The 26851-nt window shown below is 33.8% G+C and overlaps 1 protein-coding gene and 1 long non-coding RNA gene across 5 annotated transcripts; one reads left to right on the top strand and one right to left on the bottom strand.

Moving 5' to 3' along the window:
* The first annotated feature begins 2593 nt into the window (after positions 1-2593).
* Positions 2594-4989, top strand: LOC124294800. The gene is made up of 2 exons (XR_006904725.1): positions 2594-3091; positions 3695-4989. It is a non-coding gene; the product is annotated as an uncharacterized LOC124294800 (long non-coding RNA).
* On the bottom strand, positions 4644-26377 carry LOC107225491 (serrate RNA effector molecule homolog). 4 transcript variants are annotated; one of them, XM_015665976.2, is made up of 16 exons: positions 26221-26377; positions 25672-25802; positions 24452-24712; positions 21004-21198; positions 17148-17214; positions 16618-16880; positions 16063-16250; positions 15789-15923; positions 14661-14908; positions 13847-13987; positions 13495-13734; positions 12818-12988; positions 11375-11637; positions 10747-11022; positions 9836-9970; positions 4644-6618 (listed from the first exon to the last, which is right to left on the bottom strand). In XM_015665976.2, the coding sequence occupies exons 2-16, from the start codon at positions 25794-25796 to the stop codon at positions 6540-6542; spliced, it is 2787 nt and encodes a 928-aa protein (XP_015521462.1). In that variant the 5' UTR covers positions 25797-25802; positions 26221-26377; the 3' UTR covers positions 4644-6539. The 4 variants fall into 4 exon arrangements, with proteins under 4 accessions (XP_015521462.1, XP_015521463.1, XP_015521464.1 ...); XM_015665977.2 differs by having other exon boundaries at positions 9836-9967; XM_046742007.1 differs by lacking the exon at positions 4644-6618 and adding an exon at positions 9157-9354.
* Between the last annotated feature and the right edge of the window lie 474 nt (positions 26378-26851).

Here is a 26851-nt window from a genome sequence, read left to right as displayed (position 1 = left end):
CATACAAATAGAAGCATCACCGCAATCCTACGGGTGGGGAAAAGTTTTCCTGCAGTCAGCGCCACTTGCCTTGCCGTGGTTCAGTACCAAAGAGTAATGAGGAATTGGTAGCAGGAAATTCGAATTTAGAGTAGTGAATACTTTTTCACGTATAATAAAATTATTACTAAAAGAAGAGTAATTAAATAAATGATTCATTTAGACTGGTATATGTTTGATGTCTTATAAATAATATGTTCGTCGCCAATTTCGCTAAATCTCGGTTGTTGAGCTTGATGTTTCCGTATAGCAAACACATCTTTTTGAAGTTATACTTCTTTAGGCGCGTTATGAAAAACTGATGAGAGTGAAATTTCAAGATGCGCGCGCATCACTGTAACACAAAATTAACAGGATGAAGTTGCCCACTCAACCGATTCATTAAGTCTCGAGTCACAACACGTGTTTTATTTTCATACAAGTGCGAATTATATATGTGGCAATAAAATATATTCAGTAGTGATTTAAGTTGAATATTTGGATTAATATTATTTACTATTTGTGAATATTAGTGAAAAAATTGTGCTAAAATACTTTTTCAAGTGCTCCAATATAATTGAGGTTAGTTATCCGTATGTATTATTTATTGATATAAATTAAAATATCATTATTTAATATAATTAATACTAAATATTATTAAATTATCAATGTTGAATATTTATTATTGGTTTTTTAATATTTAAAAAATAAAGAAATAAATTTAATAGAACGTTTAATAAAAAGTTCGTGACAAAAATTTAATAGATTATTTAAATATAATGTAAGGCATCCGTTATTTGTTTTATTGTTTTTTAATGATGCCAAAGAAGTATAACTTCTCACGCGCGTACATAAGTACACGCACCCATTTTTTTTATATTCCTTTTTATTCAGATATTGTTCACATAATTAGGCTTCATGTTGATTTTAATTTCGAAAGATGTCACGTGGTTATTCAAACTGGGAAAATTGGCAAAGGCAGTTCTGAAACAGTCAATTATCTCATCTTATTCGAATTTAAAGGAAATATATGATTAGGTGTAGGCTCTAGTTCGCCAGTTATTTATATCCGCCAATACTTCGAGGCTTCGGCATATATAGGCCAAGGATTGAACGGATCCAATAATGGCGTGTCCTGATAGTCGGAACGTCGATAGAACGACAATTTTAATGTAAACTTAGGAATAAAATAAAATGAAACTTCCAAAAGAAAAATGCACGGCATGCGAACTAGGCACAGTAACCAATCGGTCCATTTTCCCCACTTCGAAAGCATGCCACATTGCCACGTCATGACCACAAAAATATGTAAAACTAACGCGGTGATCCACTCAGACTTTTAGAGCTATAAGTATCAGGGACACGCTTCCGCACGAGAAATTTCGTTCAAAAACTTCGAATTCTTAGAGGGTAAGGTTCTTTTCTGTTATTTTACTATATTTGGTGTTTGCGATTGACGTTTCTCTTACCATTTTTCTCAAAAGACGGTTTGCATATTCTTTAATTTTAAGAGAAACATTCATTTCATGCGTTCTATTATTTATACTATGTCATTTCATTATTATTGTCGATAAAACTTTACGTTTAATCCAAAGTTATCACACATATTTTACCAAAAGTTCCAGTACTTTTCATATTCCTTTTGATTAATACAATTTGATGCATTAGTTATAATTATTCGAGCGGAAAGTAGTACAACTCGTAAAACATACAAGTGTACACATTTAATATTTACAACGAAAACATAAATGTGAAATGAGTTGTACCTTTTACGAATTGGAATTCAAAACACTATATACATTCGTACGATAGAGTGACTGTTGTCATAAAGTCATGTCAGTCACACGGCAAAGTTAAAAATAATTTAATTCGTATTGCAGGGTTCGTACGCTTTTTGGAACCCGAAATTCCCTGACTTTTCGAGGTGTTCCAGCCTGAAAATAGGATTTTTTTCAGTAACCTTCCAAGAAATATGCCGCTGATTATTGACAAACGAAAGGATGTTTGATATCAAGTAATGTACGTATAAGAACGAGTTTATTTCTTCAAGAAACTTAAAATTCCAGTCTTATTTTTGAAATTCCCTGACTTTTCCCTGACTTTCCCCTGACTTTCCCCTACTGTAAGAAACTCCCTGAGTTTTCCCCGTTTTCACGGTTTTCCCTGTGCATACGAACCCTGTATTGTATCGTGGTGAAACTCAAAAAATTCTCAGCTACTTATTAAACCTTACTATAAAAGAATTACACTTTGCTTGTCGGCAATAAGATTATACCAACTTACATCTATAATCATTTCAATACTTATATTTGTACTTGACAAAATTAACGTGAAGAATCTGGGATAATATATTATTATTTTAATTCTAAAATATGTACTTCTTGTTCAATTTACCGTAATTGTTATTGATGATATACATAGATTAATTAAAAAAAAGTCTTAAGATCGCATAAGAGTATTTTAAAACCAAGACAATTGTATCCTTACTGAAAATATTCATTGGTTAAATCAGCAAGTGTAATTTATTACATGATTTTTCTGGTAAATGCAATAGAATATACAAAATATTACATAATAAATTACAAACGCACAAATTATCAGTTATATATACTCGATCAAAATTCATTCAATTCACGATATGGTTGGCATATACCTATAGCTGACATATAGTTTACTATATCTCGCGGCGCGCGCTCGAGTTTAATGAGATTTCTTCTGATTCTTACAAATGTGTATTTCCCAATGAGGAATGTACTGAATAAGTTGAGTTGAATGACGGCCTTAGTGAGTTGAGTGATTTTGGCCGTGTTCGAAAATTGACCGACAGTACTGTCAGCAATCTTTCATCTCTTTTGCGCTTGCAAGTTCACGAATAGTTCTGACTCTGTCCTAGGGAATTTTCAGTACTGTCAGTCAATTTACGAACACGGCCCGTATGGGGATTGGGTGTGGCCAAAGTGTAATCAATATGGCGGCCACAGAAGATTAATTTTTTATTATTAGTTACCTGCAGTTATTCAACGTGCGCAAGTGCTGATCGCTGTAATTCCGAATGGTGTGATTGCATGGACATGTATGATCCTTTCTTCTCTGTCATGTATATATACCACTCGGAGTTTTAGTGATTGTGCCGTATCAATTTCACTGTGGTCACACTTTCACCCCGAACAGAATATATCCCAGACCTGTGTATGAAACCACGATTGACAAAGTATCAAATTGCGAACGAGTCCAATGCTTTTTGTTGCAAATTTGTTTTCGATACGTCACTTTTTCGGCCGTAGAATGAGACTAGACAAAACAGGTTATCTATTGGACCAAATTTTATCGGGAATTTATATGGAAATTTTATGGGGTTTGAAGCATTTATATGGGGCTTTGAGCAATTTTCACGTGGGATTCAAGGATATGAGATACGATACAAGTAGATTATTGTCATAATATATTCTAAGTGTGAAATACTTCCTGTTTTACATCATGTATATGATATATTATTGATAATAATCAAACATCACAATATCCGTAATAAACGTTACATTCGTTGAGCTACCAATATAATGTTTTTGACGGAATTAATTGACCAATGTATAAGATAATGCTCTTCAATTTATGAATTAAAAATGCGTTGCAGTAAAGTTAAACCGATTGAAATTTTGTATTTACTATGTTTCTTTAGTGTCAGTTCGTGAAATTGAATCAGCGGAATGAGCGATGAAAGGAGCTGAATGATGGACGGGATTTGCAGCACTGAGTTTCGTATACCGAAAGTATGGAAGAGCAGGTCATTGTGTGGCAGGAGCTGTGGCAGACAGGAAAATGGAAGTACTGAAATGGCAGGTGGAAGAACAAGGTGTTGATATTGGCATTAAGAAAAGGAACGGTTGAGGAATTGAAATAATTTTCTAGAACCGAGCAGTCTTGCGCTCTCGTTTCGAACCGTCTTTATTCTTAGTATGAATACCAGCGTTCTTCCACCAGCCACTTCAGTACCCCCAAGTTCTCAATTTATCATCGACCCTGGATTTTTATTTGTATAAGCATCGGAGTATAAGCATCCTTAATTTTTTCTTAGCGTTAACATCGACGCTGGCTGATATAAGAGTAAGGCGTCGATGTTAACGCCAAGAGAAATTCAGAACGGATATAACTGCGTGACTGCTGCACACAAAACATGGAAGGACTGATGAAACAATAAGATGTCATTTTCGCGCTGAGGATGGTCGAAGAATACTTCTGTGCAGCACCTTATATCGTAAACATGTCTATTCGATACTCAGATAGATATCATTTTAATCACCATAAGGTTATTCTATGTAAGGCGAACCAGTAAAGTTAGCAATTTTAATGTTGTAATCTTGCTTACCGATTGTACACTGGGTTCGCATTATAAGACGAATGATTGGAAAACGCAAATTATAACAAGGTTACCTTCCTCTCGGTACTGCACAACTTTGTGCGATAGAGGAAGATTGCTGTTTTATTGCACAGTGGAAAAACACATTAAGAAAGGCAAATACCAGTAAACGGATGAAACAGTGGGTTAAGTTTGGAAATTTACATTAATAATGTCTTATTTAAAAGTATGTATATCGAGCTTCGTTAAAATATATTTTTCATTAGAATCAACGAATAGGAAGCATTGTTGTGGACAAAAACGTGAACCAGTTCGCTCTGTGACACAGTTTTTGGTGCCTACAATATTTGAAATACGGCTCAACCGATTTACTTCAAATATGGAGACAGTATTCTCGGATGGTTAATTCTCTTTGCCACGATCTGACTTTTTTTTGTTGCATTATTTTATGGTTAATTGAATCAAAACGTGATTTTAAGATTAGAAACAGTATGTCAGCTGCGAACGGTCGCTACGCTGTTTAATAAAAAAAAAATTGAAATCATGGCGTATAAGTTATTGTGGAAAATTGTAAATAAATATATAAATGTGAAATATATTTTTGTATGTGAATTGAATGAACAATGAATTCGAGCATTTCTTCATAATGACTACCATTTACAGGATGTCTACTAAAGGCAGGACCATAAATTCCCTGAAGATTCCAGGTTTTCCTAAGCGATTTATCAATTTTTATAAAAGTATAGCAGAGATGATATTCTATTCATGGCACATTTAAAACAATGTTATTCAGTGTGAGGAAATTTTTTTTTATATATATGCATTGAATAAAATTTTTCATATTTCGATCGTTAAAAAAGTCAATACCTATTCGTAAGCGTGTATAAGTTTATGGTTATTTTCATTATTAAAAAACAAATTACTCCAAAATTCCCTGAGAATTTCAGGATATTCTAGGAGTTAAAAAAGAATCCCTGAGAATTCGAGGACTTCCAAGTTTTTTCAGGTAGCAGATACCATGATTTAACTCGTTCCCAGAAATGAGCGTTTTTAGTCATCAAAATCAAATCAGCTGATGGGTTCGTAATAAATAATGAAATGGTGGTAATCTTAAAAAACTTACGACAAGTTGCACAATCAGTATTATGCATTTGATGCGTATTCAGAAAAATTTCGACAATCTAGGTCAGAAATAGAAAAAAAAACTGTTAAAACAATCTCTAGCAATGTTATTTGCATCAATGATGTTAATTAGAAATAAATTCGAACAAATTGGAATGACACAAACTGAGATAAAACCATTTTGAGAAAAGGTTCACCATCATTGGAGCAAATAACATTGCTATAGATTTTTCAACAGTTCTTTTCTCCTAAATTTTGATGAGCCAGTACGATACATTCGATTCTCGCTAAATGAATTAACGCGGATGAATTAATAATACTTAATTGGATCGTTACGAAAATTTATTCACAATATAGCTCTCATAGCATATATATGTATAATAAGTAGCATGTCAGAATTGTACACCATTAAAATACATTTACGAATGTAATATATTTGATCAGTAAATGTACACGTGAGTGATTCGTCGTTACCGTGCCTACTTGAGCTCTATATAACTATGAATAAATAAAGCCCCAGAAAAAAATCTACTAGAAGGCTTTTATTATACAATTAATATGTACGTACTTCGTCACTGATCGGAAGCTTAAAATACAGAATAAAATTTCTGCTGATTCAAAGCAATATCGAAACTCCTTTTTTGTTCATTGTATTTGTGCAATTTCTAGTTTTACTTTACTTTGTAAAATATATCCAGTATCTTGCACGTGCACCTATCACTCTAAATAATCAACTATATTTAGTTTTCAAAGCAAGGTATTGAAATACATATATTCATTTATTTATAAACTGAAGTTAATTCTTTGGCGTTTCTTTTACGCTTCGGTTATCGTCAACAAAATTTCTATAATATCGATACATTACTCATAGTAAAGTCGAAATTTTATATAAGCCTTGTTCAGAACCAGTGCAAAGAATATCTGACGGTGTTGTAGTGCTAAAAAAAAATTATACCGTTGACTAAACAGGTAAACATTGTGTGTTGCTTTGAAATTCGTCACGATCGGTTATTTATTGTTATTATTATTGTTATTATTATTATCGTTATATAAATTCATCTGGTTCCCTCGGCGCATCAAGATCTCTGTAGTGAATCACTGGCCTCATGTCACTTCCGCCACCACTGAAAATGAGAGAAAATAGAACAAGAATAAACTTTATTCAGCGATGACGACGGGACCAGATTTCTTTCTTGTAACAAAATGAAATGAACAAAATTTATCATCAAAGGTAGAAAATAAATGGTACAAAAAAAATTATCACTTCTTGTATAAACGATTCTACAGATAATCAACGGGTTTTAGAATGCACGGAAAAACAAACAAATAACATTGAAGCGCACGACAACTAGAACATTTTTGGTTCAATTTTTTTTATATATCTGTATTCTGTTGCAAAATCAGAAGCAAGAAAGAAAAGAACATTTTCAAAAAAGGGTGCAATCGAAATGGTGATGAAAAGAAAAGGCGAAACTTCACGTGGGATACGACATATTAAAGTACGAACACACAAAGGTTACAATTTGTAACATACATAATGCGCATACATCATGCAACAAATAAGCATTTTTTTCACTTTTTTTTTTGTTAGTTTCTTTTCAATTTTCTTCAACAGTTTTTCCGACCAACTGAACTTCTGAGGGATGAAATTGGTGTGGGATAAAAAATAAAAGAAACGATTAATCAGGAACGAAATATATTTTCATTTATCTCTTGCGGGTCCATGATTTTTATTTAATCTTTTATTCGTATGATTCACCATTATTTATTACTATCATTCATTTATATATGTATATATATATATGTATGTATATATCTAAGTATTATATACAGAAAGTTAGTTTTGATCTAAGGCCGTAATGAGTAAATTCATGACACCGATTACGACGTATTGTCAATAAGTTTTTTCTTTTCTAAACAACCATAGATTTTCGCCTCACGGATTTAAGCGAATACCTCCGTTGTGCTTGTGTGAAATTAAGAAACTTAATTGTTCAATTGTTGAAATAATTGGCATCTATGCCAACATTTTGTCTTTCTATTCTTTTCAAAGCCATGATCTTTGATCAGTTTGCTGTCAGAATTCCCGATTTAGTGAATTTGTTTATGTAACAAAAGTACGATTTATAAAACATTCATCTCGACGTAAAAACACTTACGGAATATCTTTTTTTTTTTCAAGATCATCGCCGGAAATCATTCAATTAATAGCAATCTACCACAAAAAGTTTGGTATGAAATTTTTAGCATGATTAAATACGATATCAAACGATATTCACAAAAAAGAACTGACACATGAAAACTAAAATAATAATAATAATAAATAATAATAATAATAATAACAACAGTTGTTATTATTTTAGATTTGATCAATTGTTTATCTCTTTCAATCACCGGAGGCGCAAATCCGTTATATTCTTTACAAAAGTTACAAAAGGTTTTTTGAAACCATCAATCGTATACAAACTTTGTATTTATAGACATTTTTTTTTATTTGAACTGTCAGAGTACAGAAGTTTAAACTTTTATTTAATTTGTAACCCCAAAGGCGACTTTTATAGTTCTGGCTTGTAAAAATTATTTCAACAACTGAACAGTTTGTCTAGTTGATTGAAACTAAGAATTTTATAGAAAATTTTTCGGGAATATTATAAAATTTCAACTTGAATTGCTTGTTATATTATGACTTCTGTGACTGTAAAGCGTGAAAGAATCGTTAAATAAAATATACTTCACAGTGAAAACACAAAAACGGGAATTCGAATAGGATCAAATGTGAATTTTGATAAAGAACCGAGCATAAAACGTTTGAAAATCTAACCAATGAAAAAAAAAAAAAAAAAAACAAAACTAGACAACAATCGGTATTTGAACTAATAGATAATACTAATCAAGCTTGATCAAGAATGATTGACTTTATTATGAAAAGTTAAGTAAAAAACGAACAATATATGCCTAACTCGACGTTTATTGCTAGCTTAGAATTTTCAATAACGTCCCTTTCACCAAGTTTGAATAAAAAAAAATATATATAAAAACGCCAAAATATATTCTAATGTGCGTCATAGTAGTTTGCAATACAAGTGCGTGAAGTAAGTTTTTACGTGCGATGATTGTACGAGGTCGTAAAAACTTACACACGCATGTTGAACGGTATTTTTTATAACGTGGGTGAAGTAAGCTTTTCTTTTGATCGTGATTTCCGTGGATAATCTGCTACTTTTTGGCATAATATGAAAAAAGTGAGGTCATATTGATACAGCGTTTCGAAATACTCGCGGTACGCACGGTATGCCATAAAATAGCACTTTACGCACAGAAAGAAAGATGAAAAATGTTTACGCACATTGTTATAAAAATACTTCGTTTGACTTTCTCATTGTAAATTTTAATTATTGTTTCGGAATATAAAACAAACCGAATCAATTTCATGGTTTATCGTATTTAAATTCTGTGATACTACGATATACGTGTTGGGCAATTATCACGTGTCGTTGAATATCGATCAAAATATAAATAAGCTAGATAAGAAGTTGATGGAAAATTTTCACAAATCAGGGAGATTGTATGTTTTTTTTTCTTCTTTTTTTGCATTGCTAAATCTCGTGTCAATGATATTTTACTATTTCCAATTGACACAAATGGTTGTGAAATTACAGCTTAATATTCTCAATTGAAGCGTTAATAATTCACAGATAGAGGAAAAAAGATTAAGAAACAGAAAGAGGAGAGGGAGAGAGAGATAGCAACGGAGAAAAATGAATCAGGTTGGGATATATAAAACTTAAAAAATGTCCATGTCAGGCTGGTCCAAGTCGTTATAACTAATAACAGTCCTTGACGTCGAGTCTGGAGCAGCCCTGTAATCATTACGTGACCCTTATACAATAGAAAATAGAATGCAAACTAGACAATCTAGTCGTTCCTGTTATTCATTGCTAGGTGAAAAATGTGTACGGCGCATGCGCAATTACTAGATTTGCAGTCATGGATTATCAATTTCAGTGTGAATCATCGATTAATAATAAATTTTTAAATTGTTGTTCATTTATACTGAATAAAAACAAGAAAAAAATTCAAAGTTCATGGCTGATATTAACATTTGTACATAGGATAAAAAAAAAAAACACACCAAGTACCAAATTAAAGTGATTATTTTTCTAATTATCATGTTTTGTAAGAATTGTGTGGAAACTGTAAGAAGAAATTTCTCCCAATATAGATTTTCAGTAAAATTTAACAGTCCAGTTATCGATGTCATGACGAACACATTTGGCATGCGCTTCCAAAGTAGACGTTGAGATTGTTAAAAGAAATTCTTAGCCATTGTTTAAAACTCACCGTCCTCGATTGAATCCTCCACGATTGGGACGCGGCATTCCGAATCCACCGCTAAATCCTCCACCGCCTCCGCCATATCCAGAACCATAACCGCCGCCACGTCCACCGTAACCTCCACCGTAACCCCCAAATCTACTGGGAGAAGGCAAATGAAATTTTCCAATCAAACTATCTGTAGATTAATGAGTAACAACTTTTTTTCCATCTCAAAATAAAATTGAAAATATAATTTCTGTCATCGGAAATGTTTGGACAACTTTGGCATGTATTTCGAGAATAAACATCAATCTTCAAAAGTACTGAGCATGTAATTTTAGATGTTTATTTGGTACGAAGTGTTGACCTACTTATTATTCAATAAATGTTTTTTTACGAAATCCTTACTCTGTATGTATTTTCCTTATCTGAAGAAAAATTATTTCAAGGTCGATATTGGAAAATTAAACTCTTTGTACATTTTCAATTGGTGTAATATTTCAATATAGACAGTTTTTACTCAATGAAATTCCGTTTGCAAATTAGAAACTTCATAAATTATATCGTCATGTAAATTTTTCACCATGTTAGAAAAGGAATGATTAAATTGCACGCTCTCATTTCCTGCTCCTATAATTCTAACGTCATCACATAATAAATAATGAGCACCAATGCTCATAAAAACTACAAAATAGTCGAGTTGTTGACAGGGGTGGCGTAGAAACTTGTTTCTTTAACCTTTTGTATCCGTTTTAGATTCGTTTCAAATGGAGCAAAACAAGAAAAAAAATACGGGTTCAAATAATTTTTCTCTGACGTGCTGAAACAGGAAGTAAAAAAATGAATACCATGATTCTTCCCTGTAAATACAGACTAAGGAATAATCATAAAAGTCTTTGATTATTCATCATTTGTAATCTGACTGAATTACTCACACTGCGCCACCGTAAGGTGAAAATCCGTCACGAGGTCCTTCTCTAACAGGCGCTTTGTTACCTGGATGTTCAGAGAGCTGAGGACGCTTTGGATCCTTCAAATAATTGTTGAAATACTCGGCCTCAGCTTTTACCTCTGCTACCTTCTCTCCATGCTTGTTGAAAATATGCTTTCTGATGAAATCCGGCCCCTTGAATTTTTTCCCGCTTAAAGGACAAAGCCATTTGTCTTTCGAAAGCTCTTGCGTGTTCGCTTGCACGAATTTTTCGACCTCACTAATCAACGACGAAGATGTTAAGGATATGTATTTAGGTGCCGTTCTAATACTACAGGAGCAAATTCGAATTTTTTTTCCGATTAATCGATCAATCGGGTTTTTGAATCATCGACTAATCAACAGTTACAACTAACAGATTAATGGAGGGTTTCGCTTAATTGTTTTTCCGATTGTTCGCATAGTGAATAAATCAAACATCAAATTTTCTTCCAGTAGAGGCAATACCTTGTTCATTCACCAATGCAACTGATTTAAATATAACCGAAACGAACAGTTCATTTCAACTGGCAATATCGAATGTAAAACATGTGAAATTATATGTAAGTAATAATTGTGTGAAACAAGGATACGCTTCGGAATTTTTAGCGCCAAGTTTGTCGAATTCATCAGAGGTAGTTGTTGCCATCGGTGTCAGAAATACGGACATCTTGCTCTCAAAATTACGACAATACTCGGAAAGTTCAGTCGCAGATACTTTGGCGGTCGGCGGAGATCCTCTGACGTGCATTATGCCGCATCTGTTCGGCATCTCGTCTTCGTTCGGATATTCACAGTGGTTGTAGTAATCCACAGAATGCACTATACGCAGGTAGAGAACCAATCTGTCCAGAACCTGAAGTAAAACGAAACGAAGTGTTTATATCGCAGGTAAATTGAATGGCAACGAGTCACAGTTACTTCGATTATTATTGTTTCATTTTAATAACAGGGTGGCCACTAAATTTAGTTCTGAAACTTTCCCTCTTTTATACTTTATCTTAGATCGAAATTACGCTTTTTTCTGACTTTATGCTTCTACCACACATCGTATTTCGTAATAAATTTTACAGTATATTTAGAAAAAAAAAAAATGGAATTGCATAGTTCTTTAGAAAAAAAGAAAAAAAAAACAGAAGCTGCTGGTAAATATGAAGTTTAGTCTTCAAGCATTATATTATTATCATCGTTATCGTTGTTATAAATAAGTATTGACAACAGAGCGAGTTCAACAAGTGAAATAAGAATTGGAAAAAAATTTAAACTAGCAATCAAAATTATGAACGGCTAGTTTAAATTACTGATAATAGATGAAAAATTTAGAGACCGCATTCAATACGGTATTTTGCAAGATTACCAAGAACGACAAAAAGCGTTTCCTAGAATTAGCCACTCTGTTGAGTGAACCTTAATTTCCTGTCGATTTTTAAATATCCCTCAGGTTTCAATTTGAAGGATCATTATAATTTCTGCGACCTCGCAAGGATTCTATAAACGAATTCTTTAGATCGTCATTAATTTTACTGAGATTTTTACACTGGAGCTACAATTCTTTTTAAATTCTGTGAATATTTGAAGAATTACAACTGATCCGACTGATGTTTTTTTTTCATCATACTTTACTATGTGATTACCGCAAATTTGTAAAAATATGAGATGCGAATTTGTGATATTTCACAATAATCAATTTCACTCAAATTATTTTTATGAGGAAATTATCAACATATTTAAATTCTCGTCAATTTCTTTGTTTGGTGAATTGTTCGAGTTACATTTACCCATTGAACACGAAATATTCATGTAATTAAAAATCTGTGTGAATTACTGTAGAATGTTACATGTTTGGTGATCCAAATATGACGTTTAAATCGTTTTACAGTTTCATTTCCAGCTGGTAATACATGGTTTTTATCGAAAAACGAGTGCAATATCGCACTCTTGCATCTTATAAAAATCCCCTTATTATTTCATGGAATTAGATTCGTCGTCTACCTTCTACAATAATTCTCTTCTTGAAGTAAAGTCTCATAGAGTACCTTTATAAGCAGCGGGTCACGTTCTATGGGACCATCGCCATCGCCGCCAACTTGTCCTTCTTCTTGGTCTCCGGACATACCAAGAAGTTCTTCCTCCTCGGCGGATGCTTCCTCTATCAAATAATCCGTTATATTCTTCAAGACCGGATTTTTCGAAGAGAGTCCAAAAGCCTATTGAAAACAAAAAAAAATAATGTTTTAAACCGACGTGCAGACTATACATATTACAAATTGATAAAACATACTAAACAGCAAACAACTAAATGGTGTAATGGATGTCTGAACAATGTCTGATAACCCATGTTTTGACATCAAAAAGTCACGAAAGACATTTTTTAGCCATAAAGATCTCTTAAATCAAAGTATTTCAAGGAGTTTTAATATTACATTGGTTTTGAAAATCAATTTAAAATAAGTGCTCAGACAGGACGAAAAAATAAAAAATCTTGATCTCTCTTAGTAATAATAATGATATTTAAAAAAAAAACCGAATACACCGAAAAATATCGGTCGAAGTCTGAACAGTAACATACTACAATTATTCCATGTATTTTCGACGATTCAAGAATTCAAAACAAGTAATTAGAAATAAAGAAACGGGATTTTTTCAAATCCCACAATAGTCACTAACCAAAGTAAGAATGAATCAAAGGAGCGATAAATAAAGAGATATTTACAGCTTGTTCTACTTCGTTGGAGGTTCTGCTGTCCTTGCCATCGACACCCTCTTTCGAAGCATTGCCATCTTTTTTATCCTCATTCCAAAGTCCTATTCTGTTGTCTAAGTTGTGGACGATTTTCGCACTGAGTTTTATGTCATGTCTGACGATTTGTTTGTGCGAAGTAAGTCCGTTGACCGTTCGAATACGCCGAGAAAGATCCCGATTAACAATTGCGCCTAGTTCACAGTCTCGAAGCTGTAACATGCGAAACATGATTTGTTTTTCCTTTTTCTTTTTTCTGAAGAGTGAATACAATAACTTTCTTTTCTCATTGAACAGGGAATTGAAAAATGATATTTATACGTACTCTTATATTATTCAGGCTCCAGCAGATCTCTTTTATGTTGACTTGCCGCTCGAAAGACACCCATCCTCGGCGGAACCAGCGTCTTTCAGGTTGAGGATCGGCAATAGCGACACGCAGAAAGCCAGGAAACCGTTTGCACATCTGCATATTGTTAAAATTCAAATTAGACGTGGCAGAAAGTTACATGGGGAAAAAAAAACGTGTTTATGTTTATGTTTTAGAAAACATGTTTTTATATTGTTCAAGGACTGTTTTGCACTGGTACTCAAAGCACAGAACTGCCACATTTTTCTATTTTATTTGAAAATCAATACGTGTGAGTCTTTTCTACTCATACTTGCACTTGCCAATGATCCAAAAGAATGGAACTGAGTTACTTTAAAGCTAGTTTGTCAATGAAAATAGGTAATTGGCCGAGACGGAATACGAAAAACGCTTGAAAATGATCCAAAACTGAATAAATGAGCAGTTTTGAAACTAGTTTGTCATTGAAAATAGATCATTGAGACAGAACACAAAAAATTTAACAAAATTCTCAAAGAATACTTTGCACAATTTAATTTCATAAAAAAAATACATGAAGAAACCGAAACTAGTCATCTGAATAAAAATAACTAGAAATAAGGTTCCGAAGAAAACAATGATCTGAGATTTCATTAAAACAAGAATAAATAACTTAAATTCAATGTCATCGTCAAATTCATTATAATATTTATTCGTATTTCTTTATACATTACAAATAAAATTTCTGACCAATGTTCAGTTATTCATTTACAAATAAAGTTCAGAGCTTTAAAGTTTTCTTCCTACTTACCGCCTCGACTTCAGCTTTGGTAATAGTTGGTGCTAAATTCCGGAGAAATATGCTACTAGTTTTGTGGAGTGCTCTTGGTTCTCTGTCTTTCTCCTCGCTAGCCAAATCTATAACAGTTTCAGGTTCGTTGGCATCCTTGCTTGTTTCCTCCTCGCCCTCTTCTTTGTCTTTGCTTTCCTCAGCTTTCTCGTCATCTTTGATTTCAATTTTCTCTTCTTCGTCTTTGGCCCCAGATTTTTCTTCCGGTTCTGAAAAAAAAAAACATGTTAGTAACACTCTCCATCTTTCTTTATTTTACATTCCATATAGAAAATGCTGAAAGCCAGATCAAAAGAATCGCGTAATTTGTTATTGAGAATACAAAAAATCTTTTTTGTCGAAAGAAAAAGAAAAAGAAAAAAGCCTGATTGACGTAATATTATTATTTAAAATACGTTTGTTTCACTCTTTGTATTGAAAACCTGGAAATTTAAGTACTGCAAATTATAATCGGGAATTTTTTAAAATGATCCAGACCTTCAAGTCAGAAATTCCCAGGCTCATGTTGCTTTTCAAGTATATGAGAAGAAGAAATTTAAAAGTACAAGAGGATACGATTGATGGTCAATTACTAGAAGTTTTCTACCTAAGCAGCAAAAACAATATTTTACTCATGAAATTAATGGGGATAATCATAGACGACGTTTGGGAATTGATCTTGACATAGAATAATTGAAAGCCATAAACCCAAAGGACTGACATTATTTCAGACCGAGCATAAGTTTGCGATATGAGTCATAGGTGAGTGTATTCATTCTTTATAAGTTCAACATTATAAATTAAAGAGTGTGTTTACATATATAATATTGCAAATCTAATAATTGCAAAGCTTTTCTCTTCATATTATCCGCCATTTTCGCATAATTTTATTGTACTCGCACTCGCCACCAAGTTCCAACGACGATGTCACTTTTTGTGCACTTGATGCAAAAAACTTGCGCTAGATTTTGAAATCAAATACATTGCACTTTAAAAGTGGGCGCAAAACTCCCAAGTGGAGCATGCGACCTGCATGTGCTGTGCGCAAGCTGGTGCCTTCAAGTGAAAAACGCTATAGTTGAAATAAATCGTTTCGTTTCCGACACTTACGAGCATCAGTTTTTGGAGTGTCTGGTTTATTACTGTCGCTGTCAGAAAGGCTGCTTGAACTACTGCTGCTGCTGCTGCTGCTATTGCTGTCTGAACGTTTTCGCTTCTTGGAGTTTGGTTCCTCGGATTTTTCCTCTGTTGAATGATAAATCTTAGCATTTAAGCACTTATTGAGAGGACAAAACTAGTTGTTATGCTTGAATCAAGCCTCGAGGAATTAATGACAAGCAGTTGAAACAGAAAAGAATCGCGTGTTTCTAAAACTGGTAAATACCTTTTTCACTCGGAGTTTGAACCTCTTGAACCTCATCTTCCTTGACCTCAGAATTCTCAGCTAATTTCTCCGACTCATCTGTCTTCTCCTCTTTTTCTTCATCCTCCATTTCAGCGTCACCGTTCACCTCATCGTTTTCATTCTGTTTATCAGCATCTGCTGGTTTCTCAGATTTATTATCATCTTCCCTGTAAAGCGATCGAAATATAAACTATACAAACATGAAAAATGTACGGATGACAAAGTATTGTAAACTATTTATTTTTTAGACACACTAGAATCGATACTTTAAATTTAGTGTAAATATAGGAAGTTCAACTCCCAAGCAGGTACATATTTATACTGTCATTAGTATCATTATGAACAATTGGTTTAAATCACCAGGAATGATTTCAAGATTTCAACAAGTCATCAAACACCACATTTTACAGAATTTCCAAGAAAAACTACAAGTATTTCCTAAAATTTTCCCTACTTTTAGAGAGGAATGGTCATCCTGGAATTTGATCCATTCCTTTCGATTCTCAGTAGAAAAAAATCTACCCATGCACTTACGCTTTTTCTGGCTCTTTTTCCGGCTCTTGGTCAACTTTTTGTTCTTTAACTTCCTTCTCCTTAGGTGCAGGAGTCGTTTCCTTCGGAGTGGGAGGATTAGGCGGTTTGGCGTCAAGAACTTTGAGGTCTTCTTCGTTTCCGCCTTCCAGTTTAATAACGACCGCATCCAAAAGGTGTAGCAAAGCGTCTGCTTGATCAGCATCGACAGAGACTTTGTCGATTTCGCCTAGCCGAAGCATTTCCAAAAACACTTCGACACGTTTCTAAATTGGGCACATTCATCATTTTAAAATTAACCAAATTCCTCATTGGTATATCTTTTATCCAACCAATGATTTTTCTTAAGATATGAAACAATTTTTGGAATGAATGATGAGAACATTTTTTTGTCTTTTTACAAAAAAGAATTGTGTGCATCTTTTTTCATAAATGTGTTTCGATTTTCGACGGTTTTTTTTTTTCAAAAAAGAAATAAAAGTAGAGCATTTATAAAATGAACGAAATGCAAACTGTGAAGACTCGCCTCGTACCTTGAGCGCAGATATTTGTTCATCTTTCCTCTTGACAGATTCTTCAGGGTGGTATTTTATCTTGAACCTATCGCCGCATAAAACAAATATTCTCAATTATAAAATGCCAATATTTAAAAAGAAAGTAAGAAAAATAGTATAACAATAATAATAGCAATAATATTGTGGTAATAAGAATTTCTAAATGAAAAATCTCTTATAATCAGTCGAATGAAGTGATATTTTGATTAAGGAATTTTCATTTAATATAAATAAAATTGATGCTTGATTCGTGTGACAAATTTTTCAAATAAACACTGAAAACGAGTACGCGAGACGTCTTCGGCAAGAATAAATTTTGTGAGATAAATATATTGAAAAAGTTTCAGCAACGCGTTGAAATCCTTGATTTTTACAAGTTTCGTATTCTATGTTTCGATTTTTATTCTTTTTCGAACTAATCATACGCAGAAAATTATCACTGGATATTCGATAGGAACGCACAAAAACATTATTGAGCAATTAAGATGCATCTTTTTTTTCTTTTTCATCATCTTGCAAAACCAAAACGTATCGAATATCCAGTGTTTAAGTTCAATCAAATCAAAGGTGGATAGAGAAAAGTTAAGAAATATTTTTAAAAATATATATATATATATATTAAAATATGTTGTTATCAAGGATCGCGAACAAAATTTGTCAATGATTTAAAAAAATTTTACAATGCATTAACAATTGTCACGTATTCTGTAGGCAAACATGAGAGAGAAGATTAAAATTCTGTGAAAATATTGTTTAGGAGAGTTTTTCCACCCTTGACCTGATTAGAAACGGACAGTGTTGTTATTCATGTAAGTTAAAAATATTTATAGTACCTTGAAGTAATGTATAATATATCTATAATATTGTAAAGTATCCCGTCTTAATCTACCCAGGAAAATTATTCTCTTTTAACATGACCAGAAATCTTAGAGTCGACCAATATTAAAGAATTACTCGTGAGAGAACCATTTTATTATAAATATGTCTAAATTCTTGGGCGTGCAAAAATCTAAAGAGAATTATAGACTTTAGATTAAAGTCGCTACTAAAGAACATTCTTTTTTCTTTTTCAAATTTGAACCGAGTGTATACAGAAAATTTTGTATCCTGAACTGTAGAAAAATGGTTTCATCAATTTGAAGGAAAATTGAATGAAGTATAGATACCTCTTTTGAAGCTTTTCCTGCTTCTGGTTACCGAATCGCAAATTTGTGCAACTTTTCAATAATTGTTGCGCGTATTCTAAATTATAGAGGAACGGCTCGATCAATTCGGACAATATTTTAGTGACACATCAATTAATCAGTAAAGACATTTTTCAAACTCCTACTACTTCCTAACGAGCGAGTAAATTTGTGATGAAAATGAACTATTCAATGAAGGTATAAAACAAATTTTTTTGAGCATCTCTCAACTCCTGGTTATAAGATAGCAGTAAACCAATCATTGGAAAAAAAAAAATCACAATTCTCAAAATTCTCCTGCAGTTTGCCTAGAATTTCGTAAAACGATCTTTGTTTGCTATTTATTATAATTCAGTGTTTGGAGATAATTTATTCCAAAATATTTTACCTGATTGTTCCAATTGCTTTTTCACGTGTATCAGTTTCTTTCTCGTTACAATTCGCTGGGTTGAATTATTTTTAAAACGAAAATTCCACACATTTTAATCTATTCAAACATCCAATAAACTAAACCGAGCTGTTAAAAACAATTTGGTGCAGTAAAAGTTGAACGTTTTTTGTAGAGCCGTGACGTTGATACGTGTCTAGTCGTTAAAAGAGAATAATTTGAGAAAATTTGAGTAGGCGGATTAGGACGAAACACGTTGGAAAAAACGAGTGTTATGCATGTGACAATGACAGCATGGTTCATTTACAGAATGGAGCCTCACCTGTATTCTGATATATGTATTTGCTCGCATTCAGTTTCTCGACGTTTCTGAGAGAGTGATTTATAGATATCTACAACCATTATTTCATAACGGCAAGTTGTTGATATATAAGATATTATTTGCGGGTTTAGAACGCGGCCTAACCGAGCATATTTGGGCTTTGCGCGCCCAGCTCGTAATCTCTCAGTCATATTTTGTAAACTTATGTCAAGAAACGGCGTTTCTCTGTTTGTTTGTTTGCTTTTTTAAGGTCTTCTCGTTGATGCGCGTAACGCGGTTATTAGAATTTTCTTTTTTCATTAAAAATCGTATCAAAAATAATAAACGGACGTTGCGGCCTGTGCTCGAGGCATAGGGCGACCGGCGGCTCTGTGTGCTGTAGGGATAGACAGATCTGATCACATTGTTACAAATTTTACGAAGATTAAACTGTGGCTTATATCGTTTGGTCTTGGTTTTTATTACCCTTTCTTTCGTCATTTGTTTAAAGAGGCTTGTATTGGTTGAAAATTGATACTTTTTATACATTTTATTACAAGATAGTCACGAGTCAAGTATTCATCAAATTATCATATTCGTAAGCTACGAAGATCTCTTTAAATATACAAACATAGAAAATAGTCCAGTTGTGAAGTAAAGCTTAGATATCGACGCTTGGAAATTGATAAAAAAAAATCTGAATTTGTTCAATTTCACTCTACGATCACTCATTTTGTTGGGAACACCATTTTCTACAAATTTACTGAAAAACTGTATACTTTTTTTTTATTCTACCAGCGTCGTTGAATATTTAATTGATACAGATAATTTACTACCGTGAAGAAAGGAAATATCTTTCAGTGACTTTATAGAAAATAGTCTTCTAAATAAAGTGAGCCATCGTAAAGAGTCAACTCGAACGAATCTACTAGATTTTTGACAATTTTGAAACGATTTAAAATTACTTATAATTGAAGTATTTTCGGTGTTTGTATTATATTGAAAAAAATCTTGTCTGTAAATATGTATTAGTAAATATAATAATTAGGTAAATAATGAACGTGCAAATATCTTGTAACACAATTGATAATGAACATTGATTTTGGCCAGCAAACCTCGTTATAATATCTAAATAATTCTTGTCCCATTTTTTGTTATTTTTCGTTTTTTCCCCCCTCATCCCGTTAAGTTTCCATCAATATTTTTCTATTCTTCTATGACTATTCTGGCCATTTTCTCACACTTCAAAAACGGCTTTCCTTTCGTTCGGATTTTCTTTACTCCATTAACACCCCCCCCCCCCCCCCCCTCACCACCGTAAATGAAACAAAATTACCAAAAACTTATTCATTTTTTAAATTTCTGAAAAACTCCAATTGTGTGATTGCAAAAGCAAGAACGGTGCAAAATTCGAGAGAAGAAAAAAAAAAAACATGTAAGATAATATTCATACTGTAAAGATTTGTACGCAACACTAGTAATTCCGACAACATTAAGCAGGTAATATTTGTGATAATCTCATACAAAGTTCGACACATAAGAAGAAATACAATGATTTTTTTAAAGATTTCATCGCAAACAAAAAGCCGTTGTTGAAGTCGATTCAAGCATAATAATAATAATAATAATAATAATAATAAGAATAAGAATAAGAACAATAATAAGAATGCTATCAAGTTATTTACATTCTGAGAAAATCACCAGTATTTAATTTCTTTACATCATTTTTTCCCCCAGCTTTTTACTCATTTAGCCTCGTTTTTGATTTAAACGTGAAACATGTGCCAATAAAACTCCAAACCCTGGGTATAAATATATTATGCCAGCTCTAGGAATAGAGTTAATGAAGTGACATACATATATAATATATATTTTATAACATAGACGTGTAATAACAATAAATAACAACAATGATAAAGATACAATCACAATATAATGAATAAGCTATGGATCGTCACTTACCACTCTTCGTCCTTGTGAGCGACAAAAAATTCGTTGAGTTGCTGCCGCCTAAACTCCAGTTTGTACTCGTTGTAGCGTTTTATCGCTTCCTCATCTGTAATTGAGTCTTCTTGCGTGCCAAGGAACGCCTTGAACGACATCATCGGTGGCTGTGTCTCCACATTCGAATTACTGAAGTTTCCGGCAACTTCGCGACTGTGAAAAATATCAGGTTGCGTTAGAAGAAATAATATTTCTATAATTTTTTGAAATACCAGTAACTTGTTAAAAATAAAACGTGACAAGTGCAGGTCAAGTGAAAAAAAAAACACTTGTCATAAATTCCCCGAAAAGATTTTCACCACTAAAACTATTCTTTGAATAGATTGAATTCAATCGATGAGATTTAGCATAGTTGCAGAATTTTGAATAATTTTAAACGAATCGAAAACGAAAGAGTGCCTTCTATGATCACTTTAAGAAAGAAAGATCAGGATGCCAGTTTGTAAAACAAAGAGATGAACAAAATCACGTACAGAAAACTGAGGAATCGCCTCATGTAAACCCTAAGAACTTCTTTAATTGCATCAATACGTTAGACAACAGTAACACGATTCCTAACAGCATACATTTCGACGGCCAATCAGCCCACAAAGGGACTGCGATAACTAACTTGTTTGCTTGTAAGTCCGCAAGTGTTTATAGTGACTCTGATTTAAATGTTACCAAAGTCTCATTCGAACACAGTGGCTTTTTCGGGAGCATCTTATTCACAACTAACGACATTGAAAAGTCTGTAATAGGTTTAGATACAAATTCTAGTCGAGGACCCGACAATGTGCACCCATCTTAGTTAAAAAATGCATATCATCCATCTCGGGTTGCCTGAAAGATCTTGCTAACTTTTTTTTCAAGAATGGCGTATACCTTGAATCTTGGAAATTTTCTGGACAGCTGATATGAATAACTATAGGCTAATTAACAAATACAGCGTTTTTGCAAAGTTGTACGATAGCCTAGTTCATGATAAATTTAATATCTACTCAAGAAAGTATATCATTGTACAACAACATGGATTTTTGAAATCATAACTCGGTAAACGCCACATATGCTGACCTACCCAAAGCTTTTGATCTTGTAAATATCAAGTTACTCCATGGAAAACTTGCTTACTACGATGTACATGGTTCACTGCTCTGTTGGATTGAGTCTTTTCTTACTGGCGGATTACAAAGGATGAAAATAAAAAATTATCAATCTCGCTTGATCGCTCCTTTGTCCGGTGTGGCTCAAGGTATCCACTTAGGCCCATTGTGTTTCCTAATATTTGTTAACGATGTATCGCTAGCTATAAAACATAGCTCTTTCTTACTTTTTGCAGATGACATTAAACTCTTTAAGGAAATCCGTAATTTAACGGACTTTGCACTCTTATAGGACGATAGAAATGCACTCTTTAAATATTGTTGCCTACATGGTTTACGGTGCAATAATAAAAAATGCTTCGATATAACTTTTGGGAAACCTAAATTACCAATGGACAACTACTTTTTGAACAATCATGTAAGGGATCTCGGAGTAATCTTCTATATCAAACTTTCCTTCATATTTCATTTTGAATACATCCAAGTTAAAGCTCGTAGAACCATTGGCTTCATTAAAAGATTTACTAAGAAATTCATCAAAACCTGACACTTTTATAGTAATTTTAGCTTGCAAGCTTTTTAACAACTTCATCGATGGCAGTAATCTGATATTAAAATTCAACTTGCATCTTCCTAATTAATACCTAAGAGACAATGATCGTAACGGTCTTTCTTTTTGCAATGGATACCAATTCACCCCTCGCTTCACCATGCGAGCGACTTGCGAGTATGTGCAATAAATATACGGATCGACTTGACACTTATAATCCTAATTTTTACCACATTAAGACGAAATCTAAATGCATATTTCAACATAACTGAGGCTTTCCCAAGTTGTATCTAGAATTTAAAGCATCATGCCTATCGTTGTAATACTATTAACGGCAACTAAAGGCCTGGATTATTTTAGTATATATATTATGTAATTGGACCCGTCCCGTCGATATGAATACATAAATAAACATTTATGTAATGAAGACATTTTCAAGAGGATGTCAAACGATTTCATGTGATTTACTGCTGATTTTGAAAGATCTATCAAAGTATTAACTACTTCAAGGACTTCAAGAGATTTCACTCCCCGATATTAATTAGATTCATTAGAATCTTATGATGCACATAAGTAGTAATGGTGGAAACTTTTTTTCAAAAATCATTCGAAATTAGCGTAAAATGGTAAATTCAGTACCAATGTTTTGTTATGTTATTGTTACCAAGTCCATTTTCGATAATAACACATATTATTCAAACGTTTTAAAACAATTTTGATTGATTTTTCATTGAAATGGATTCTGAGGATTCAGAAAGATTTTATTTAAGGTGGCTCCCGTGCAACTTTGTAAATTAAACGAAAATCCTCGGGGTGTTATTTATTTACCAGAGTTTAAAATTAAAATTAATGTTGAAATATTTCTCAGTTGCACAAATACGTAATGAAATTTGCTACACAATAACAATAAGTATAAAAAAAACAATTTTTTCTCATGGAACGGAGTATATCCTTGATATGTGTAGTGCTTTTGACAGCGCCAAAAGCGGCAATCCTGTATGCAAACATAACGTGGATCGTGTGTTATCGTCTGCGGTCTAAAGTGTTTATATCGTTTGTGCTTTGAACTTATTTGAGTACGAGGGGGCCACAACTCGTGTACATGCACGCCAAGAATGTTAGATCGGGCATCGTCGCTTTTGATCACTATTTTTAGAAAAACTTCAACGTCAATGCGCACTTTTCTCAAGTTTATTCGATTGTTAATATCCATATACATCCACACTATACCTCAATTTTTTTTTTTATATTAACACTGCAAATAATCACTACGTTTTAAATGCAGCATTCTTGGTTAGGATTATTTTCAAAATTTTAACCATGAACGCCACTTCTTCTGTACATCATTGTCAAATTCAAGACTTATTCTATCCCTTCATTGTATTCGCTCAACATTTAAGTGTTTATTAAGTCAAAGGAAAGCTTAAGAAATCTCAACAACTTCGAGGTTTTCAAAAATCTTCATTGTTAGAGCTACAAACTCCAACAATTTTGCGTAATATCAAGAAAAAATAATGAATACCTACCTCATCCTGGCCAAAAGTCTAGGCGTGAATCTGCTGCGCTTTGGCAACATGCCGTGCGAAATAAGAGCGGACAAAACTCTATTATCGTCATATAATCTCTTCATGGTTAATTACAGCGAGACAATAATTAATGTAAATGACAAAATAAAATGACCACGGAACCTTATTCTCATCGATCGTTAGCAGATGCAGCTATTTGTGATAAAAGTAACAATGGGCATTTGAAGAGAAAAAACAGACAAGCTCACCTGTTGTTGTTTGAATGGTTGCCGTAGTGATGGTTGCTATGGTGTGCCGGCGTGTAATGATCTGGACCCCAGGAAGTTCCGCCACCATAATAATCGTGGCCCCCGTAACGCGGACGGTCTTCCCAGTCAGCCCGCATCCGCTTCATCGGCGGAGCCATTTCCTGGGATCGAGCTGGGCTGTATCGCTCTCGACCTCCGCCTCCCCCGCCACCTCGATACTCACGGTACTCGGGCCTCGCTCTTGGACGACTCGACCATTCCCTGGGAACAGAAATCAAAATTTTTAATACAAGGGTGCATTTGGTATAAAATGTTGTCTTGAAAATACAAGTGCAAGGCTTGATAGAAGAGGAAGAATTAATGAATACAATTGAGTATGACGTTAAAATTTGCGAAGTTATCGTAATGGCGGAATATCAAAAATACTCGTTGTCTATTAACTTTCTGAAGTGTCTGAAATCCAGAAAATCTGCATATCATACTGTTTTGGCAAATTTGTATCTTTGAAATTCAACTCCTTCAAACTTCATTTTGAAGCTAAGGGTTGTTACATTTTTTTTTATCATGCTAAACTCTCTGATTGTTACAGGTTTCTTATAAAACCTATAGACGAGAGATTTGTAGCATACACGATACAAAATCTAAATTGATAAAAGCACAATGTTAAGGGTCAATGGGTTCCACCGTCTGAATCGAAAATTTAGGAACAAAGGAAAGAAAGGAAAAGTAGTTTAGAAGATCCTCCGCAGTATTATTTGGGCAATTGATAGTGAACACAATATCTTCTAAACAGTTTTAACTCTTTTCCGAAATTTCATTTAAACAACCCAAGTAATTAATCCTTGATTCGACATATAAATTATTCAGCATACGGGATTGTTCTCTCATCTATTTAGATTTATTAATGACCTTGAACTTAGTAACGATAATGTGATGAAACATTTAAGAAAAATCAGGCATCTGCATCTTTGGAACTATTTCGAATAAATTCAGTTTCCAAAATATAAATTAAGGGTATGGTATAACTTCGTTACAGTTTACCAAATTTCAGACAATACTGCTGTTGCAATATATTATATTTTCTAGCAAATCTGTTGTTACAAAAATGTTGTTAATGCCTGGACTGCTGCTTGGACAGTGTTTTTAATGAAGCATCTGAAATTGTCTTCGCAGAGCTGAACCTAAAAGAACTTCACTTAGAGTAAAAGATTTGCACGTACCTGTCAACCCACTCATCTCGGCGACGATCATCGCCACGTCTTCCTTCTCTGGAGTATGACTCGGTTCTTTCGCCTCTGAATTTGTCCCTCCTCTTTCTATCGTACTCGTCATCAGAATCTGCCATTATGATCTGTAATTTTGTAAACGATCGATTCAACAAAGTGCCCAGATTAATAATAGAGACCATTGTTTACTATTCTCAACTCGTACAGTCGTAGAAAACTAATACAGCGCAAGATCCACGATAACAATAATAATAATATAGATTATTGTAAGAGGCGTCCAGATAAGGTGAAAGCTTTCGGGGACAGAAAACGAGATCAGTACGATACGAATGATCTCCGATAGACACAAACTCGTCGCGAAATTCGACTGTCGTTAATTTGTGATACGCTAAATGACGACGCGTACTCTCGTTGGCTTGGACAGCGGTACGGAGACTTGATTGACGCGTTATTGGGAGGTTATGCTCGACGTTTCAGTTCTGTGGCCGGATTTTTGTCATGCGAAATGTATACTTGTACAAAATAAAAGCATAGTACAATTACCTGAACGATCGCGGATTAAACAACCGGCTTCACGGCGTAGCACTCAACACGACACACACGATTTATCCTCCCGCGGCTCTTCGCTTTGGGTGGCTACAACACTGAGATGTAAGTAGTTTCAGTGGGCTACAACCAGCCCCTTACACAAGCTGCTAAAAGTGGTTCGCAAAATGTCCCTCGATTCTGCCGCCAATCTCCACCACTAGTGGCGCTAGTAGTTGTCTGACGGCTTGCGCGCAGTCAACGAGGGCAGCGTGCGTATCAGAAGTCTATTAGCGCCAGGTAGCGGAACTAAAAAATGGGGACAAAACGCGTACAATTTTTTAGTATACGAGCAGTGGTGAGTGTCAAGGGCACGGCTACAACCCTTTTTCGGTGTTCGGTTCTCTTCTTCGGGTGAATTTGGTAACAAACTTGCTAACCGAGTTCTAGGGATTTTTAGACATAGCGTAAGATGAATTGTCTATCAATGGGATCATATCAAATCAGAAATAATGTGACGTTACTTGACTTGACTTGAAAATATAAAAATTAATAAGCAGCAAGTCAAGTTGTCCCAATTTCCTGAAATATACCTAGCAGTTAACTTCTAGAAGCTGAAAAAATGTGTATCCATACTTCGATATCGGAC

The sequence above is a fragment of the Neodiprion lecontei genome, chromosome 5, assembly GCF_021901455.1.
Source record: "Neodiprion lecontei isolate iyNeoLeco1 chromosome 5, iyNeoLeco1.1, whole genome shotgun sequence".
NCBI classification, from domain to species: domain Eukaryota; kingdom Metazoa; phylum Arthropoda; class Insecta; order Hymenoptera; family Diprionidae; genus Neodiprion; species Neodiprion lecontei.
The sequence above is the reverse complement of the archived record's forward strand: the minus strand, read 5'-3'. Positions and strand labels throughout refer to the sequence as shown.

Excerpts from the sequence above, each read along its gene's own strand:
- LOC107225491 (XM_015665976.2), bottom strand. The coding sequence starts at position 25,796 with ATGGCAGATTCTGATGACGAGTACGATAGAAAGAGGAGGGACAAATTC. Across the intron at positions 24,713-25,671 it reads CGAGATGAGTGGGTTGACAG|GGAATGGTCGAGTCGTCCAA; the intron begins GTACGTGCAAAT and ends TTCTGTTCCCAG. Across the intron at positions 14,909-15,788 it reads CACTCCAAAAACTGATGCTC|AACCGGAAGAAAAATCTGGG; the intron begins GTAAGTGTCGGA and ends TTTTTTTTTCAG.